General features: G+C 49.9%; 1 protein-coding gene across 1 annotated transcript in view; it reads left to right on the top strand.

The window, feature by feature from the left end:
• Positions 1 to 19,859, top strand: part of ADAMTS2 (ADAM metallopeptidase with thrombospondin type 1 motif 2) — a 213,909-nt gene that overhangs the window by 110,118 nt on the left and 83,932 nt on the right. Inside the window, exon 4 of the mRNA XM_063086488.1 lies at positions 14,160 to 14,362. Within this exon, the coding sequence (XP_062942558.1) occupies positions 14,160 to 14,362 (203 nt within the window). The remainder of the gene's footprint in view (positions 1 to 14,159; positions 14,363 to 19,859) is intronic.

The raw sequence follows: 19,859 nt of genomic DNA, 5'->3' as shown, positions 1-19,859 counted from the left end.
GTGAGGAAACAAAAGATAAGCCAGGAGGGCTGCATGTTGCAATGAAAAATGGGAGGGAGCATATTCCTTTTGGGAAATGCTGATCATTTCTCTATGTTCCTCTGGGTCAGAGAGAGGTGGGCATCGTGAAACACACCCAGCCTAGCTCCCACCTGGCCCTGCTGGCACCGAGTCCCTACTGCAGGGAGGCTGGGTTGGGGAGGCTTGCGTGAGAGTTGCTTTGGTGTGAGGTATGGCCTGTGGCCCATGGCTATGGTGTGTTGTCAGGGTGGTGCCTGAGGGCTGTCGGGATGCATTGGGAGCCATGGCAACGGCTCTCAAGGAGGAGTGGAGAGGTCAGAGGTCACAGCCGGCTGCTGTGAGCACACACAGTGCCCCCTGCCCCCAACCTCATGCCACCCTGCAAATGACGGCCAGGAAAGAAATGGATTCTTGTCCTTTTAGTGTGCTGCAGCCAACTGCTCCTGCAAAGGAGACATGCATAGCCATTGCTGTGTCCGCGCCCACAGTCTCCTTCTGCCCTCTCCAGCCTCCACTTGCTCATAGGAGCATAAGGATAACCATAGTTTTCCATTTATGCAACAGGTGTTTTGGGCCCCTGTTTATTTTATTTTTTGCCAAGCTGTCCCATGTAGGTGCCTGGGGACTCGGAGAGGAATCAAAGCTGCCTTGGTCTTGCAGAGTTCACTGTAGAGAGAGAGAGAGTGTGTGTGCATGCATGTGTGTGTGGTGTGTGAGAATATGTGTGCATGTGCATGTGTACATGTGTCCGTGTGCAGGGGGCAGGTGATCAGCAAGCCAGAGAGTCTGTGATGGTGACATAGCCCCAGAGTGCCTAATGGACGTGATGCTGCACAGGGTCTGATGTGTGAATGAACAATGGATGAATGAATGAAAATGTAGGTTTTAGCAGACAGAGATTCTCTAGGAGATGCTAACTTGGTGGAGGGCATGGGGATGGGGCAGACAGGCAAAAACTGTCCCAAACTTGGTGAAATTCTGGGCTGGACCTTGCAGGAGGAGCGGAGTTTGCCAGGCAGAAAGCAGTAGCTGTGTGGGGTGCTCTGGGGAGGGTATTCCTGCCCGGGGAGCAGTGTGCTGGAGCCTCACGGGTGGGCGAGGCCAGGCGTGGGGGGTCTAGGCAGGCAGGGGGCTGGGGCTGGGTCGCTCAGGACCTCCTGCACTCTTGGTACCGTGACAGGAGTCAGGGCAGGTGCCCTTCCTCGGTGGCCAGGCGCCCCGTGCAGTTCACAGTATGCACAGCTGCGACCAGGGCCTCGGCGCCTCTGCAGGCGGGCAGGAGCACGTGCTCAGCTGGCTCACTGAATCTCTGTCTCGGTGCATTGGCTGGCCCACTGCCAGCTGCCACCTGACAGGGTCACACCAGCTTTTCAACAAGAAAAGCAAACCCCAAACCTTATAAAGCAGAATCATGATGATTTTTGTAGTCCCTGCCCAACCAGCCTCTAGGCCTGTCTTTCAGAGCCCTTGGGGTGTCCAGGGCAGCCAGGGCCTGGCAAACTGGACCTGTGCCATCCTCTCTGCAGGAAGGGCAGCCCTTCCATCCCCTCCCCTCCCCACCTCTCCGGGTGGCACCAGGATCTGGGCTTGGAGTGCTTCCCCCTTCTGCCCCCCCGCCCAAGTTTGTTAGGAAAGGCCCGCGTGAGGCTGCGTCACGGATTAAATTTACAGGATTCAGCACTTGCTCTGATTTCTAATTTCCTCCCTTCTCTAAGTGGAGCTGATCAAATTAAGCCCTGTCAACACCGTTTCTGCTGTGGGGGGCACAGTCCAGGGCTTTGGGGAGTAGGGGTGCCCCTTCCATCCTCCTTGACAGCAGCTAGGCTATTTCTCAGGCAGGAAGCATCATGCCAGGGGGTGTAGGGGTCCACCAGGGCTAATCCCCACGCCCCAGGCCTCTATACCCTCTGAGTTCACAAAGGAAGACAAACAAGATGAAACCCCAGCACCTGTGGGATTGGATAATCCAGCTGGGGCAGTAACCTGACTCAGAGCATAGCAGCTGCCCTGGGGCCTCTTAGTGCAGCCCCCCAGACTGCACCTGGGGATTTACCCATGCAAGGCGTAGGTCTGAGAAGATGCTCCTGCCCAGGCTCGTGTGCTTCCTGCCTGTGAAGGACAGGAGGCGGGCCAGAAAGATAGAAAGGAAGGGCAGGCCTGGCCTTGATCCCCAAGTAGAGCAGACAGAAAGAAGGCACGTTGTTTTGGGAACTTGTGGCCTGAGGAGGGGAGAGGAGAGGGTGGTCTCAGTGCTCACTGGGAGAGAGGGCAGAGCACTGGGGAAGCTCCAGGGTCCTGAGCTGAGCAGGACGTGGAAGTGGACAGAAAGAGGTAAACATCGTATCTCCTCCACTGGGGGGCTCTTCTCTGGGCAGATTGGGGCGCCAGCTGCTGCCCATCCTACCAGGTGTCCCCCTGCCCACCCCAGGAGGTGGTGGGATACGGGAGAGTCTTGTGGGTCTCCTGGACTGTCAGTCAAGAGGTCTCAGCTCCCAGGGCTGCCCTACCACCCTTCCACCCCCAGCATCAGGGGTGGGGCTGGAGGCAGTCCCTGGTCACTTCTGCCCCTTAACTTGGCCCTGGACAGAGACAGACATGAGGAGCAGTAGGCAGCTGGCCCATCTCTCCCATCAGAAATCCCTGCCCGCTGCAGATTGGCTCAGTATGACCTGGAATTTCTCCCTCCCATTTTTCTGTGCATTTGCACCTCACCCCCACTTTGCCCCCAGGCATGATCTTAGGTACACAGTCCATGTAGCATTCCCGGGGCTGTGCAGGGTACTGTGTTCCCAGTGGCCCTGAAAAAGGACCCTCAATGTTCCTCTAATATCATGTGATACATGCTCCCATTTGAAGCATCTAGAAGTTCTGGTTAATAACAAGACACCAATAAGACAAGCTGTGAGGCCAGTTTGGGTGGTGAGCAGCTAATGCTATTTTATGCCATCACAGGAATGCTTTCCTGCTTCTCCCAGTCCTTGTTAAAGCTCCAAACCTCAGGGCTATCACTTGTTTTTACTATAGCTGAAAGTGGAGTGGGTCTTTGTGCCAGTGTCACAGTGGCTGTGACTCTGGGATGAGGTCCTCAGCTTGACTAGGGCGTGGTCCCTGCAGCTCCCTCTTGCCTGCTGGGCCCAAGTGCAGCTGCCCTGAATGTCCCATCAGAGGACTGAGTCAGATGCTGGACCTAGACAGGAGTGCCTGTTGCCTGCTGTGAGGCCCTTGGCAGGAGGTAGGTGGGCTGCAGAAGCCGGCTGGAGGGTGGCGCTGGGGGAGCAGGCAGGTTCAGAGGAGCCCAGGCAATTCAACTGCTGCTGGGGGGCAGAGTGGGGCCTCTGTGTGAGGGCTGTGGACAGTAGGCCCCCAGCCCTGCTGCAGATGCCTGGGAGGAGCCCTGACAGCTCCTGGTCACTGAGCATAGCTTTGCTGGCATGGGCTTATCCTCCGTGGCTTCAATACTCCTGCTGGGTGACTGCGGCATCACTTCCAGAGGACACATATCTGGAGGCTGGACCAGAGCCCAGCCCCTTTTCTGGCCAGACCTTAAATACACAGGGGCTTCCTCCTTGCTCTACACTGGGGCCCTCCAGAAAGTAGGAGGTACAAGCACAGGGCAGAGGAGAGCAGCCCCGTCTGATGCCTTGATCGATAATCTGAGGGTATGCTGGCTGCAGAACCAAACCACGGCGTCTAGCTAGGCCAATGCCTAGGTTGCAACTGTCTGTGTGGGGTTGCGTTAGGAGTGCTGTGGTTGCAAGAGACAGAAAGCCAAATGAATTGACTCAAAGAGCTGGAAAGTCCAGAGGTGTATTGGCTTCAGCCACAGCTGGATTTGGGGACTGCTGTAGTCTAAATGTCCTTGCAAGCTCATGTCAGAGCTTGTTCCCTAATGTGGCAGTACTGAAAGGCGGAGCCTTAGGAGGTGATTGGATCATGAGGGCCCTGCCCTTGTGAGTGGATTAATTCATTAATGGGTTATTATGGGTGTGGACTGGTGGCTTTATAAGGAGAGCACATGAAAGTGCTCTTGCCATCCTCACCATGTGACTCCCTGCACCCCCACGGGACTCTGTAGAGTGTTCCCATCAGGAAGGTGGCCCTCACTGGATGTGCCCTGTGGACCTTGGACTTCTCAGTCTCCAAAACTGTAAGAAATCAATTCTGTTTCTTTATAAATTATCCAATTTCAGGTGTTCTGTTATAAGCAGCAGAAAACAGACTGTTACTGTGACCTAAATGGTGTCACTAGCACTGGGTCCTGCTCATCTCTCAGCTCTGCTTCTTACGGGAGAAGGAGGCCCCCAGCAGCCCTGGGATCACTTTTTACCAGCTTAGCAACCCAGGCAAAGAAAAGAGAGTGTGTCTTCCCATACACACCAACAAATGGGTTTCATTGGCCCAGCTGGGCCATGTGGACACTCCTGGAGTGGGGGATTCAGGGGGGTGGGCTCCCCCTGAGCCACATGGGCTGGGAGTGGGGGAACCAAAAGGAAACCAAAGAGCAGCACCCAGAAAGAGGCAGGTCACCATGTCGCACAACCCCAGGTGGCTCCATGAGGGCAAGTAGACACCGGTAGGCCAGGATGTTCCGTGTCTACCACCGAGGAGCATCCTTCGCCCCTCTGCACTGGGAAGGCATGTCCTGAGGGGACAGAGGAGCCGGGGAAAGTTTTTCCCCTTCTGCAGAGCTCCTTTTTCCTCTCGGAAGTGCTGGAAGGTTAAACAGTCCCGGGACACGAGCACCTGTGGGGCAGCCCCATTCTGTGGTAGTTTATGGACTTTCCAACTCTTGTCTCTGAGATTTAGTGCAGCTGTTACTGATGTGCTCCTGATGGATGAGTGCCAAGGGACCAGGTGGCCCCAGGAGCTCCTCCCCACTCCTCGGTTCCACTTCCAGTCCTGAAAGCGACGCTGGATGAGCTGTGTCTGGTGGAGTTGCAAAAATTAATTCAGATTCGGTAATAAAGTTATAAAGTGCTGGATGAAATAATCATAATGAGCTTCTTTTAATAAAGCTTACCAGTGGGGCTCTGCACTGATGGCCCCCGTGGGGCTGAGCCTGCTTTCTGCCTCCCAGAGCCTCCAAAGAGCTGTCTGCTTCCAAACAGGGCTTTTTGCCGTGTCCTGATTATGCTTCCACATAAACATATTTTATCTTAATGATTATCTTTAGGAGAATTTGCAGTCACGGAGCGATTATCTCTTGGTGGTTAAATGGAGGGCATGACCTTCCTCCAGATGACCTCCCCTGTGTTGGTGGGGTCCTAGTGTGCTCCATGAGGCTGCTGGTGTCTGGGTCTTTGGTCCCCCCGGGCTGGCCAGCAGTCCCTGCAGGGGCTGGCAGTGGTTGTGAGCAGGAGGGGCTGGGTTGGAGTTCTGGCCTGGGTACGTGCAAATATTATGGTGTTAATGTCGTTCCGTGAGCCTCTCTCTCCCCTTCTGTACAATACGGCAATTCCCGCACTGCAGGGACATTGTAAGGATTTAAGTTTTGGGGACTCCTGAGTGCAGGGAAGGGAGAGTGATTTGTTCTGATCTACATGATTGACAGGTTGGGGCAGCAGCATGGTGCCTCCGTTGTTGTGTGAAGGGCCCAGTGAGTGTGACCATCCCACTTTGCACCCATCTGCCCTCATGCTCAGCCAGCAGAGACCAGGGGATCACTAAATGGCTTGCAATCGAGGAGTGGACTTGGAGTCCAAAGCCTGCCCAACAGCGGGATCATAAAAAATCATTTAGCTACATTTTCTTCTAGCACTTCTGTGACTCTCTTTTGATCATTCCAAGTCACTGATCCACCTGAGATTTGTTTTTGCTTAAGGTGCAAAGTCAGGATTTGACCTTTTCCTCCTACATCCAGCCAGCTGTCCTAACATCATTAAAACAAAATAACAAAAGCTACTTATCTACACAACCCATTCTCTTTTTTCTTGTTTACCCCTGCAATGAGCAACCATTCTAAGGTGGTCTAAGGGTATACTTTTGTTAAGTGTATATTTTTGCAAAATGAGTGTTGCTGCCTTGAGTCTGTGTATTTTTAATTTACATAAATTGCTTGCATTGTAAATCTCGTTCTGTTTCTAACTTTTGCACTCGGCACTGTTTTTAAGGTCCATCCATCCATGCGGATGTCAGACTTGTAGCATCTGTGGAGCACTGTCTGGGCGCCCACCATATCTGCCACTCCTCTCACCCACAGATGACAGCTGGGTTCTTTCCAACTCCCCCCAACCCACCCAAGCGATGCTGCATAGAGCAGCCTTCAATTGCCTCCTTACGCACCTGTGCAAGCCTGCCCATTTGCAGGCCCAGCCCAGCAGAGTCCATGGGACAGGGGTCAGGCCTAGGGATATCCTATAGACGGCTGTATCTTCACAATATGGGTCATTAATGTGCTCTTACACATAATTGACTAAGTAGTGTCAGATTGTCAGAATGTCCACACTTGCTCCACTCCCATCACTTGCTATCTTTATTATTTACTAATTTTATTTACTATTTTATTATTTGAGCAACTATTTATGATTTACATATAAATTAATGTCAAAGGTTATTAATATTAAAATGGTGGGCAAGTGCACACTAGCTGTGTAAGGAGAAGGCGGCACTGCCCCTGGTGGACAGAAGCTCCAGGACAAGGTGAGTCGACCAATCAGTCCCCAGGTTGTGGTCTGACTTCTGCTTCTCTGGGAGTGGACAGGCCTCTTCTGCAGAAGTTGTGAGCAAGGTCAAGAGGGAGTCTTGGGAAACACGTGGCTCAGCACAGTAGGGTACCTAGCAGGGCCAAGGTGCAGACCAGGCACTGGATACTCAGCAGAAATACAGTCAGAAGGAGCAGGCTTCTCAGTGCCTTCTCCTTCTAAGCCCACCATGCCTGCCTCCAGCTCTCAGGGAAAAGCTGAGAACTTCTGTGAATGATCTGTGTGTTCCCAGCAGAGCAGAGAGGAGAGACACTCATGTACACATGTTAAGACAAAGGCCACATACTGATGGGAATCTGGACAAGCTCTCCTGGGCATTCTGTCCTCCAGTTAGAAAGATGGCCCAATGGAAGGGGGGTCTTGATGATGACAGTCTACCTCCTGGGTCAATTGCTGTAGTAGGGCTAGTTGCCCTCCATATCTGGTGCAGAGCCATCATCCTGGGATCACTTTTCACCATTCTCCGTGGGGTTTCCTTGTCATTTCGTCTGTGTTGGGTCTTCTGTTTCCTATATCAGGACATTGGCCATAATGCACTCTTACACATAATCAACTAAGTAGTGCCAGATTGCCAGATTTTCTATATTTTCCTGTAAACTTCCAAGAAAGTCTTCCTCTTTCTTGGTTGCCTCTTTTGTTTTGATGGAGCACATCCTTCAGTAGCTTCTTGAGAATGGGTGCTTGACAGATGGATCTTTTGAGAACTTACATGTTTGGAAATGTCTTCATTCCACCTTCATACTTATTGAAAATTTGTCTAGGTACAGAATTCCAGTTGGGAAGTAATTTTCCTTCAGAATTTTGAAGGCTTTGCTCCACTGTTGTCCTGTTTCTAGTGTTTTTGAAAAGTCTAGGCCATTCTGATTCCAGTCCTTTGTCTGTGACCTCTTCCGTAATCTGCCTTTTCATTCTTCTTATTCTCTATGAATGTTTGTAGAACTTGGCTCTCCCACTGCCAGGTTGGGATTCAACTTTCTTGAATATACCAAGTCCCTCATGTGCTTGGACATGTTTTTGGACTTTTTATTCAGTTTCATTGATCTGTGTCTTTCATGACACTAGTACTATTATGTTCTAATTAATGTTATTTTTTAATATGCTCTAATAATTTGAAAGCTATCTACCACCCCCATTATTTTTCTTTTTCAGTATTTTTCTGGTTAGTCTCACATGTGTAGTCTTTCAGATGAATTTTGGAATTTTTTCTTGGGCTTTAACAATTTTTTGATGGAGATTATGTTAAATTTATGGATTAATCTGGAGGAGACTCAACTTCCAAACCAGGATTGTGTCATTGTATCTCCACTGAATCTCCTTTTTTGGTATTCTTGGAGAGTTTGAGACTGTATTATATTTTTTTGTGTAATCTTTATACATTATTTTTTGTTCATTCCTAGGTATTTTGAGGGTTTTGTTACTGTAGCTGATAAGCTCTTTTTTCCACTCTATTTTCTAGCTGGTTGTTGCTATGTACAAGAAAGGCATTGATCTTTGCATACTTATTTTATGATCTTTGAATACTTATTTTATATGTTCCTTATAGGTTTGGTAAAACTCAAGCTTTTCTCTGACTACTTTTTCAGTGTCTTCTAAGGTTATTTTGAAAGTTTATTCAGGTTTTCTACTTGAGCCAATGCTTGCAATTTTATTTTCTATTTAGGATTACTAGAACTGCATTTTTAATTTCTGACATTTAAGGCTTTTTATTGTTATCTCTGATTTTGCCTCAGTGTTAGTGATTGTGGACATTATTTTGGGGTTTTGCATCCTAACATGTAGTCAGATCTGGAACTTGTTCCATATATGCTTGAAAAAGCAATGTTTTCTGGTTGCTGAGTTTAAACATTAGGTTGTCTCATTAATTCAAATCCTTTGTATTCTTACCTAGTGTTTTCTTTAATTTGTCTGTTGTCTTCTGGAATAAATGTGCTGAAGTGCACATATACCTGGGCCTTGTCTATTTCTCCTCACATCAGGTTGAAGCTCTGTTAGGAGCATAAAGACATCTTCTCCATCTTCTCCATGAACTGTTTGTTTTAGCAGTGTGTCCCCATAGATGCCTGGATTATATTTCATCTCATGAATATTAGAATGCCTGGCTTCTTTTGCTGGCAATTACATGGTACATGTTACTTTGCTCCTCTTCTTTGAACTCCTCTAGCTATTCTGTTTTAGTTTTGCCTGGTGCAAGTAATTTACAGCTGGATTTTGTTCCAGTTCGTGCTCCTCTACCCATCACCACGCTTTTGCTCCTGCTCCCTGACCCCCCCGCCAAGTGTGGCCCTCTGGGCCCTGCTGCACCTGCCTCTCCTTCCAGTCCAGCTCCTAGTTCCTGAGGGGAACCATCTCCCCTCTGCTGGGTCCTGTGCTCCCATTGCATCTTTCTGCCATGCTCTTACCCCTCATAGCCCTGCGGGGAATTGGGGAAACTGAGGCATGCCTGACCCCATGGTCTCTGACCTCCAGGGGTCCCCATCCAACGGGGGAGGCAATTAATGCACAAGCAAATTCACAAATGAGATTAGAATCGCAAATCATAGTGCATTACATGAAGGAAGAGAACAGAATACTATTGGGAGAAATTGAGGGAGGAGCTATTTTTATTTAGGATGAAATAAGGAAAGTTCTGTCTGAGGAGCTGACATTTCAGCTGACACATGAAGGATGACAGAAATGAAGGGAAGGTCATTCCATGGAGAGGGGACAGCGGAGTTCCTCTGAATAGTGTGCATCTCAAGGTTCTAAGCACCCCAGCCCTGTCCTCTCATGTGTGCAGCAGGGGCTGTGGGAGGCACATGCAGTTGGAACACGTCCTTGTCTTCCAGGAGCTGTGAGTCCAGCATGGGACTGGGGGCTGTGGGCTCCCTTCCCTCTGAGCCTTTCGAGGGGCTCCCATACGGCCTGATGGGGGGATAAATTTGGGCAGCAGCAGCAGAAAGGGCATCCAGCTGAAGAGGCCAGCCCAGCAAAGGTGTGGGCATGGGATTTGCACTGGGAACGGCAACCACCCGGCTGCCCTCGACACTACCGAGCCATCACCTGACAAGTGATGGTCCCAAGTTTACAGACTCAGGCCCCAGGTTTTCTCTTCTCCAGGCTAAACATAGTGTTTTTAGCAATTTTGGTTTCCTCAAACAAACCCTCGGTGCTAGTGTGGTACAGGGGCCACTCCAGGGCATATTAACAATATTGGATCCGCAGTCTGCTCTCTGGCCTAGTGGCTGGACCGAGTCATTTCATCTTTCTGTCCCTTGGTTTCCTTATCATTAAAATTGGGACAATAATGAGGATGGTGAGGAGCCTCCTCCTCAGTGTGGAGATCGAATGGCTGCTGGCGGGGTTGGAGCTTTGTCACTGTCAAGAGCTTTGCACGTGTCCCTACTGCTGAGATTTGGATGACATGGGCCTTCTCCTAGGATGCTGGAAGGTGCAGCCCTTGGCCTGTGAGCTGAGGAGCACAGGCAGCACCCTTTGCTCTATGGGACTGTAGATGAGTATGGCCCACCTGTTTCCCTGGATGGCAGACTCTTCAGGATTCCCTGGACAGGAATTCTGCTTCCCCACATCCTGTCCTCTCCCGAGTTTGTTGATTGACTCTTTGATGGGGACTTTGCATTCCATTTTAGAGACTCCATAACTGGGGATGGCTCTTGAATGCACTTTCTGCTGTATCATCTTTTGCCCAAGACATGGGCAAAGAGAGCTCCAGTTGCCATTCAGACAGGTCCTCAAGCACAGATGATGCCAGGAACTAAAAAACCCTTTAGTTAAAAGGTAGGATCTTGCTACAGACACCTCTCCTCAGGGGAGCCTCAGCCCTCCAGAGCATGATTGCTGGGATCCCAGTTTTTTCTCATTTCCCATTGATCAGCTCTCCTAGGGAGACCAGCAACTTCTCCTTGTTGGGGAGGCTGCACACAGAGGTAAGGGAGACCGAGGGCAGCATCGTCCTCCTGCCTTGGCAGAAAATGGGCAGCACCGACAGCTCATTATCCAGGCCTGGTCTAGTAATGAGGGATGGAGCAGAGACCTGCAGTAGCCTTGGGTCACCATGGCTTAGCAGGTCCAGCCTACAAGCATGCAGTAGCTCCCATGGGAGGAGAGGAGAGCAGCAAAGAGCCTGATCCTGGCCTGGAGCGACCAAGTGGAGCAGAGGCCTTTAGTCCAGTTAGGTGACTCGGCGCACGGAGCAGGCCCCGAAGCCACGGTTGATGTCAAGGGGATCACTAGGAAGCCAACCATGCAGGAGCCTCCCATTGGCCAGAGCTCCTGTAGCAGGACTCCACTTAGGGACAGGCCGGCTAGGACCAGCGTGTAGTCAGGATCTCTCTATGGCCTGGGCTTAGGGTCAAGTGCATTGCGGGGAAAGTGGAGGTGGCACCCAGGATTGATAAGGTCGAGCATCAGCCAGCTGCCAGGGCCCATTGGGACAGAGAAGGGCAGGAGGGTTGCTAGGCCAAAGCTCATATCGCCCCAGGCCAGGGGGAATGGCAGACCCCACTGACCTTGGGGCTGCTCCCTATGTCCTGATTGGCCTAAGCAAGACGAATGCTTCGAGGGGCCAGATTCAAGGAGGGGCTATCACCTGCCAGGTGACTGGAGGGGTCCTGTCTTCCTGTCCTCACATGCTTTGCCCTTGGGCTTTGGGGCATCTCTGTGTGGGCTGGGCCTTGGGGAAGGGGGAGTGTTCTAGAACATAATGTCCAAGTCACCCCCCAAAATAATCATGATGAAAATAATGTGGCAAAAATAATAATCATCACGCTTGAGGTTAAATAGACATTTCTAAAGAATCTTTACAAAACTTTGCTGACAGTGGATCTGTGACATACAATTAAGTTAGAAACTATGCTTGCTCAGACCCGGCCCAGCCCTGGCCCGATGGTGGTCCCCTAACCCTCCTGTAGGGGATGTCTAGAGGGGTCATTACACAGCAACTCTGGGGTTAGGGTCAGGAGGGCACATCCTGATGATGCCTTTTGGAGCCTGGAAGGCACTGAGGGTGACAGGTAGGTGGTATGGTGACCTGGGCCCCTTGTGTTCTGGCTCCATGCATGGCCCTCAATCCACAGTCCAGGGTTACCCCAGGGAGATCCCATCTCCTAATTCCTCAAGAGAAACTGGATGTTCTAAATTTTTTTTAAACATGAAGTCTTCCAATTTTCAAATGCTGTCTACCAAATCAGATATTTTTCAAACACCACGCGTCCCTAACCAGCACCTCTGTGGTCTGGTGTTGCTCCAGGGGCTGCCCTTGCATGACCCCTAGCCTGACAGAGATGAGGGTAACGTCCAGTCTCTTCTCCAGGGGAAGAGTTTTTTTATGGAAATTACCATCTCTCTGTTTCCCAAGGTTGTTCTGAAGGTGAGCTGTCCCTGCTCATTGGAAATGCAAAGAAATAAATGTATAAAAATAGAGTAGCAATCCCTCAACCCCCCTGTCAGGTTTAAGTTGCTGGTGTCTTCTCTGGGAATGGTAGGGATAGCCCTGAATCATCTCCAGGCCCCTAAGCAGAGTGATCAGCTCCACACTGGCACTTCCTTCAGGGCTGCTGGCCCTGTCCTCATTCCTGGAGTGGCTCTGGGCAGCACCTGCTCTGTGTGTGTGTGTATCTGGGGGGTTGGGGTCACAAGGACCCCGGAATTCACAGGAACCCTGGAGCTGCTCAGTCCTGGCTGGCCCCAGCTGGCTCCCCTCACCCTATGCTTCTCACCCCCACTTCGCCCTCTTGGTCTTGCCTCTGGCCCACTTGCAGGTTTGTGCCTTGTCTGAGACAGGCATCAGGGTGTAGGAAGAAAGCTGCTGGCTGACAGTCAGCCATGCTGGGGCTCCATCAGTTTTCGTGTCTATAAAATGGGGATAATAATTCATACCAATGAGGCCTGTTGTCAGCATTGGATGAGGAGATGCCTGCGGGAGCCCATGTGGTGGGGCAAGACCTCGTGCCAGGGTGCCTCATCTGTCTGTGAGTGGCTGTGCTACATCCAGAGGCCCAGTTCTGCTTCCAGGGCCCATCATGGGCCTCCCTGACATGGAGGGAGTGCCTGTCCTGTCTGGAGAGGCGGCAGATAAGAGGCCTTGGGGACAAGTGAGAAGAGTTGTTCTGGAACACCCTTTGTAGAGAGGTGGTGTTACATGGATGACAACAGCTGAGCTGGGATCTTGGTCTGCCACCCTCAGCTGCAGGGGCCTCAGGCCTGGAAATCACTCTCTGAGTTGGTTATGTCACGATGTTCTTCCTAGGGCAGGAATCTCTGCAGACCCACCCACGGAACGCCACAGAGTAGCAGGACCCTAGAGTTAGGGACCTGGCTCAATCACAGAAACCAGTGCGTGGGGTGGGGGTCTTCCAGAGGCTTTGGCATTGGGGCTGAGCAGGCAGCAGGTAATGTGGTCTGGGGCCACCATCGATGCTGAACGTCAGCCCGATCAGCCTAGCTGTGACTCCAAGCGGTAGGGCAAACGGAGAGCTGGGAACGGGAGCTCAGGCCCAGTGGGAAAGCAGAAAGGGATGGAGGCAGAAACCGCAGCTGTACAGATGGCAGGGCCATATCCTGGGTCCTGGTCCTGACGGAGCTCTAGGCCCCTGGCCCTACTCCCCAGCATGGCTGCCCCGTGCATCCAGATGCCGAGCCTGAAGGGCAGGAGGTCAGCACCTGCCCAGGGCAGACTGTGGGGGATCTGTCACGAAAGGGGCTCATCTTGGTCTCTGCACAATTCAGTAAGACCAGGGGCAGGTACAGTTTACCTGTGGGGGGAGGAGGCGGGCACTCGGAGATCCTGGCCCAGGATGGGGGACTTAGGGGTGTGGACCAGGCTCAGAGATGAGGGACCTTGCTTCAATGGTGGACTGAGCAGAAAGTTCTGGGAGGCAAGCTGGGGCTGAGGAGGCACTGGACCTGGGCTTGGCCTCGGTTTCTCCAGTTATAACAGGGTATGCCAACACCGGGGACACTAGTCCTTTGGCACTTGGGCAGCCCTTGAAGAGTGTGGAAGTGTGTGAATGGGTGAGAAGAGCTGTCTCTGCCCACTCCCACTCCAGGCTGTGCTTCCCACCTCTATGTTGCTGGGTGCCAGCCCTGGGCTCTGTCTGCAATGGGATGACCGGGATGCATGGTCTCACAGCAGGCCTGTTCCTGCGTGTGCCTGCTGTGGCTGGAGTCGCTGCCAGGTGCTAGGGAAGGAGTTGGCCTTGAAGCCACCAAGGTGTTGGTTTGAGCACTGCTGATTCTGAGCCAATTTGACAGTCACTACTGCCCCTCTCCTGACCTCGGTTTGTTCCTCCTTAAAATGGGACAATGCCGTCGGGTCAGAGTGCTGTGAGTTTTAAGAGACAACGGCCTGTGTGGCGAGTTGCATCTGAGTGGGGTTTTATCCTACTGTGACGTCCCTGGTGAGCCTGGGCTGCTGCTGAAGACGGTGTCCTCTCCTCCCAGGGGCCTCCCCGGACAGCCTGGACAGCCTCAGCCGAGCCCTGGGCATTCTGGAGGAGCGCGTCAACAGCTCACGGCGGAGGACACGCCGACACACTGCAGACGACGACTACAACATCGAGGTCCTGCTGGGCGTGGACGACTCTGTAGTCCAGTTCCACGGGAAGGAGCATGTGCAGAAGTACCTGCTCACGCTCATGAACATCGTAAGTGCTGGTGGGCGGGCCGGGGTGGAGAGAGGCCCCCGTGGGCCAGGTCCCCTGAGCTTCCTGTGGGAATCTGCTGATTTCCTTGTGTAGGGGGAGGTACTGACATCTGTCACAGGGAGGCTCTCTGGGTCCACAGATGAGAAAAGGTGAGCATCCCATGGACCTCGCTGAACCTGTTTTCTCATCTGCAGATTGAGGATAATTCTGATATGGTGAGGCTGTTTACACTCCAAGGCACTTTTTCACAACTCCTGTCATTTGCGTACCAGTTTTCTTGACGTTTGCCATTTTCTGAACTTAAAATTATTTAAAAAGGAAAACACTTTACATAAGAGGTAACCTAAAAGTAAAATGTGAAGCCACATTATTCAACCCCAGCTAGATAGTCCTGCCTTTTGCTAGCTCTGAACCATAGCTCACTTTCTGTCAAAAAGGGAGATAAGTGTATGTCAGAGAGGGGGACAGATAGAGTGACACCAACCCTAGGCTTCTCCTTGAGTAGTCAGAGGAATTGAAGATTGACACTCCTATTTAAGGGAGTGTCCATGCGTCACTTAAGTCTTCTTGGGCACTTGCCACTTGTCTACCTAATGCTGAGAGGTTAAAGGGTCACCCCCAAAGCATTCCAATTCCCTCCCCAGGTGGGAGACAGGAGGATGCTGAACGGGTTGTGGGTGCATGCCCAGCACCTGTCCTGTGCGGTGTGGAGACCCTTCCCCTCTCTCTGTCTTGTGCAGGTCAGAGCAACCACAGGGATGTGGGATATCCAGCCTTCCAAAATGCAGGCTCTGGGGGACTAGGGTTAAGCCCCCAGCGCTCACCTCTAACTGTGTCTGGCTCAGCTGAGTCCTGCTGGGAGAATACCAGTGGGAGAGAGGATCAGGGCTGGCCTGGAATGTGAGACACATGGGTGGAGCGTTGATGGTGGTGGGCTTTGTCTCTAAATAAGCTGAACACGTTTTCAGTCTCTAAAGAAAAAGAGGTTTTGCCATCACAACAGTGACGATACTTGATGTAGTGACAGCACATGAGGAATCATTCTCGAGAAGTCCAGCAGGGACTCTGATTGAAGTTGGGGAAGCCGTGGTTAGTTCTTCATGAGGCTAGTGGAGGCAAATCAACCTTTTCCCTGGTGTGGAGGGTCCTTTTGTCACAGAGAGCTGATTGGAGGAAGTCTAGAACTTTCTCTTGGTTTTGCCAGTTAACTTCAGTTCTTTCATTCACACCCTCGTGATCCAGACCCTCATTTTGGATCATGGGATGGTTAGTTTCTAGAAAAGCATGAGAAATATAAGAATTCTTAAATTGAAATGAATTTTATCATAACAGAAAGAGGATTTTAGGAGATAAATCTGAGGAGTTGAGAAAGAGCAGTTGAGCTCTCTCTGTTTTGTGCAGATGTGCCTTTATTTTTTCGGCATTTATTGACGGTGTGCAGGTCCTAGGCACTGCAGTGGGCTCCGCAGAGGCAGAGGGGCGTGGCAGAGACTCCTGGGGCTCGGGGAGACTCTTGGGGGAGGGGGTGTCTCCGCTTCTGATCTGAGCTCCACCTCCCACTGTGAGAGCGCAGTGTGGACGAGAGAGATAAGGTGCGGCCCGGCTGGGAGTGCAGTGTTGCCCTGACAGTTAATACCCTCCAAGGCTCTGTGTCCTCATTGAGTGTGTGCACACCCAGGAGAGCGTCCCAAGTGCTGATGTGAGGCATGCAGGACCGGTTGGTGTTCTTGGGGAGGAGTGGCATCAAGGAAGCGTGACTCTGAGAGAGGGTGACCTTCTAGAACATTGCTGTCCCACAGAGCTTTCTGCACCGACGGAAATGCTCTCATTCTGTCCCATCCACTGTAGTGGCCACTAGGCACCCTGGGTCTTGAACACTTGAAAGGGGGCTGGTGTGATTGAAAAACTGAATTTTTGATTTAACTTATTATTTTTTCCAATAGAATTTTTTAGTTTAATTTTTTAAAATTTTAATTGTAAAATACACAGAACATAAAAGTCACCATCTTCACCATTTTCTTGTGTACAGGTCAGGAGCATTAAGTATGTTGCATTGTTGCGCAGCCCTCACCATCGTTGATCTGCAGAACTCTTCATCTTGTAAAATTAAACAGTAACTCCTCATGGCCGCCACCTCTGCCCCTGGCAACCACCCTCTACTCTCTGTCTGTATGAAGTTAGGTACCTCATATAAGCGGTATCCTATGGTATTTGTTCTTTTGTGACTGGTTTACTTTACTTGACGTAATGTCCTTAGGGTTCATCCCTGTTGTAGCATGTGACAGTATTTCCTTCCTTTTTAAGGCTGAATAATATTCCATTATATGTAAATCACACTTTGTCTATTTATTCACCTGTTGATGGACACTTGGGCTACTTCCACCTTTTGGCTATTGCGAATAATGCTATGAACACGGATGTACAAATAATCTATTTAAAACCTGCTTTCCGTTCTCTTGGGTATATACCCAGAAGTGGAATTGCTGGATCACATGGCATTTCTATGTTTAATTTTTTGAGAAACCACCATACTGTTTTCCATAGCAACAATGCCACAAGGGTTCCAATTTCTCCTCATCCTCGCCAACACTTATTTTTTTTTTGGATAGTACCCTACTTTGCACTTAGATTCAAATCACCAGTGTGGCTGATGGCTACTGTGTTGGACAGTGCAGTTTCATATTTGTGCACCATGGGACCACTGGCTATGCCCTGCCTCTAAACTTGGCCAGCCATGTGGGCAAGCCCTGGCTGTGGGGGCCTCAAGCCACAATCCCAAGTGGCCCTCAAAGGCAAGGCCAGTGGTTATCACTGTCCTCTTGAAAGTCCACGGCTGAAAATAGGTCTTCCCCAGGCTGAAGCCAAAGCAACAACATGAAAGGGCCGACGTGGCTGTAGTCAGCCTGGACTGCGCTCCTGGAGAGGCATTTGGCTGTCTGTGAGGCAGGCAAGGCCAGGGCTGACAGCACCCCAGTGCCCAAGGCTCAGGGCCAGCCCTGGATGGCAAGCTGTGCACCAAGCTGGATATGAAGAGTAGCGAGCACAGGCTGTCCCCCAAGGAAGTCCTTTGAACCCTGGGAGTAGGGTCAGCAGAGGTGGGCTGGATGCAGGCATGGTTCCACCCTGGCAGCTCTAAGCTACCTTGGTTTCCCTCATTATTCAGAGTGATCTCTGCCTGCAGGACTCCCTTTGGGATCTCTTTGTGGGCAGAACTGGGATATGGGGTCCTGGTGTGGCACAGGCAGTTCAGACTCATCCAATATCCATGTACTCCCCTCTGCTTCCCAGCCTCCCTTGCAGCTAATTTAGGGCTGTGTGGCTAGTTTGGTCTAGAGGCCTGAGTGAAAGGAAATAACCTGTGTCACTTGTTGGCCAAGACAGTTAAGAACTGCTGTGTCCCCTCCATCCCTCTCTGTCCCTGCCACAGTAACCTTGGAAGCCACATGTTCCCATCGGCACATCTATGCAACAGAGGGTAGTGCCAGCCAACCCACACTAGATCGTGATGTGATTAAGGAAACACACGTCAGCCTTTGTTGTGTTAAGCTACTGGATTCTTTGTTACTGCAGCTCATCCTAGTCTATCTAATATCCCTAGCTCCCATCCATATGGATAACAAATGTGTATTTGGCATTTACAGTACTACATCATGTAAAGGGTACAGCACTGAGCAAGATGGGACACAGTGGCTGTTTCCATGGGCTTGCCTTTGGCAAGGGGACACAGACAATATTCAAGCAAAAAACAAATGAGATTATTTCAGATCATGATAAATGCAACGAAGGAAATAAAATAGTTATGAGATAGAGAAGGAAGAAGGGTTGGAGAAGGTGGACTACTTTGCAGGAGCTACAGGAATGAAACATCGGAGCTGAGACTTGGATGTTAATAGGATAACTGTGGGAAGAGATGAGGTAGAGTGTTCCAAGCCAAGGGAACAGGCAGTGCAAAGGCCCTGAGGCAGAATTGAGGTTGGCATATTTGAAGAAATGAATAAAGGCTGGTGTGGTTAGCAAGGGGCATGGGTAGGAGGGAAAGTCAGAGGCGAGCAAGGCCAGTCACTACAGTCTTCTAGGTGTGGAGAGGGAATTGGATGTGACTCCGAGAGAAATGGAAAACTGCTAGAGGCACTGCTTCCTTTCCATATGAAGGTGCTTCAAAAAGTTCATAGAAAAAATAGAATTAAAAGATAACACATTAACAGGCAAGACATTTCATTCCCTTTTTTCATAGAAAAGTGGGAATTAATCAATCCACCCCCTCTTCATCTCTGATTCACTGGAGGGTGATAAGGGTTGCAAATGTTTATTGAGCATGTTCTGAGAGCCACCTGGGCACAGAAAGGGTCTCTCAGTGTTTATACCAGCCACCCACCAACTTGTTCTGGCACCCCTTGCCAAGTCCAGTTTTCTTCTTTTCCTCCTTAAATCTAGAAAAGTAACAATTTTTTTGTTTATTAAAATATTCTATATTTAACACAGACAATATGTTATTTATGATAGAAAATTAGAATAAATTCATGTAGGTATGTGAATGTTTTCTCCTGCCAGTTATTATCTACTACCACATTTTAATGATTGCATAATGTTACACTATAAGAGTGTAGCACCTTTTTATTTAACTTGTTATTCATATGACATATTCATATAACAAAACTTATTTCCCTATTAGTGGTCAGATATGCCACTAATATCCTTATACTTGAATCTATCACTCATCCTTAGTTATTTCCTTAAACTGAGTTCCTAAAAGCAGAACCCCTGGTCTGCAGGTACACACATTTTAAAGCTTTCTATGCCAGAATGTTCCCTGTTACAGGTTTACTTATTCATGCTCCATTGAGCAAATGCCTGTCTCTTCACCTGCTCACTCCACTGAGTCCTTTTTTGCTGTGGTAATTTGATAGCTACAACTGGGGTATACTTTTTTGATGTATGTTGTATTTATTTGATGGTAAAGAGGTTGCATTTTTTAAAAAATATATATTTTAAAACAGAGATTATTTTATTTTTTGTACATAGCCTATTCATGCCCTTTATTCTACTGAGATTTTCATTTTTTGCTTGTTAATCTGAAGAGTCTTTATATTCAGACTTTTTGTCTGTTGAATGTGTGGGAAATTATCTTCCCAGTTTTGTTGTTTGCCCTTTGGTTTTTTTGTTTGGGATAGTTTTTGATGGCTTACATTTTTGTGTGTAGTCAGATCCTGCAATCTTTCCCTTCCCAGTTTCTCCCTTGAGAGATGTCTTTGATGCTTCCTGAACTCCCCAGAAGTTAATCTTCTGAAGCTTCGCTCTTATTGTCCCTGGTTGTGACTCCCCTGCCTTGTTGTCAGCAGCAGGGATTCCCAAGCTTCAGCCCCTCTCTGACCACCTGACCATTTTGGCCACACTGTGTTCAGCTGCAGCAGCCCTCCACCAACAATGTCTTTCAAACTAAGAAAAAGGATGGAGGGAGCATTCAAAGGTGTCAGTTTTCTTAAGTGTGATTCATTCA

The sequence above is a fragment of the Cynocephalus volans genome, chromosome 2 (genome assembly GCF_027409185.1).
Source record: "Cynocephalus volans isolate mCynVol1 chromosome 2, mCynVol1.pri, whole genome shotgun sequence".
Lineage (NCBI taxonomy): Eukaryota > Metazoa > Chordata > Mammalia > Dermoptera > Cynocephalidae > Cynocephalus > Cynocephalus volans.
The sequence above is the reverse complement of the archived record's forward strand: the minus strand, read 5'-3'. Positions and strand labels throughout refer to the sequence as shown.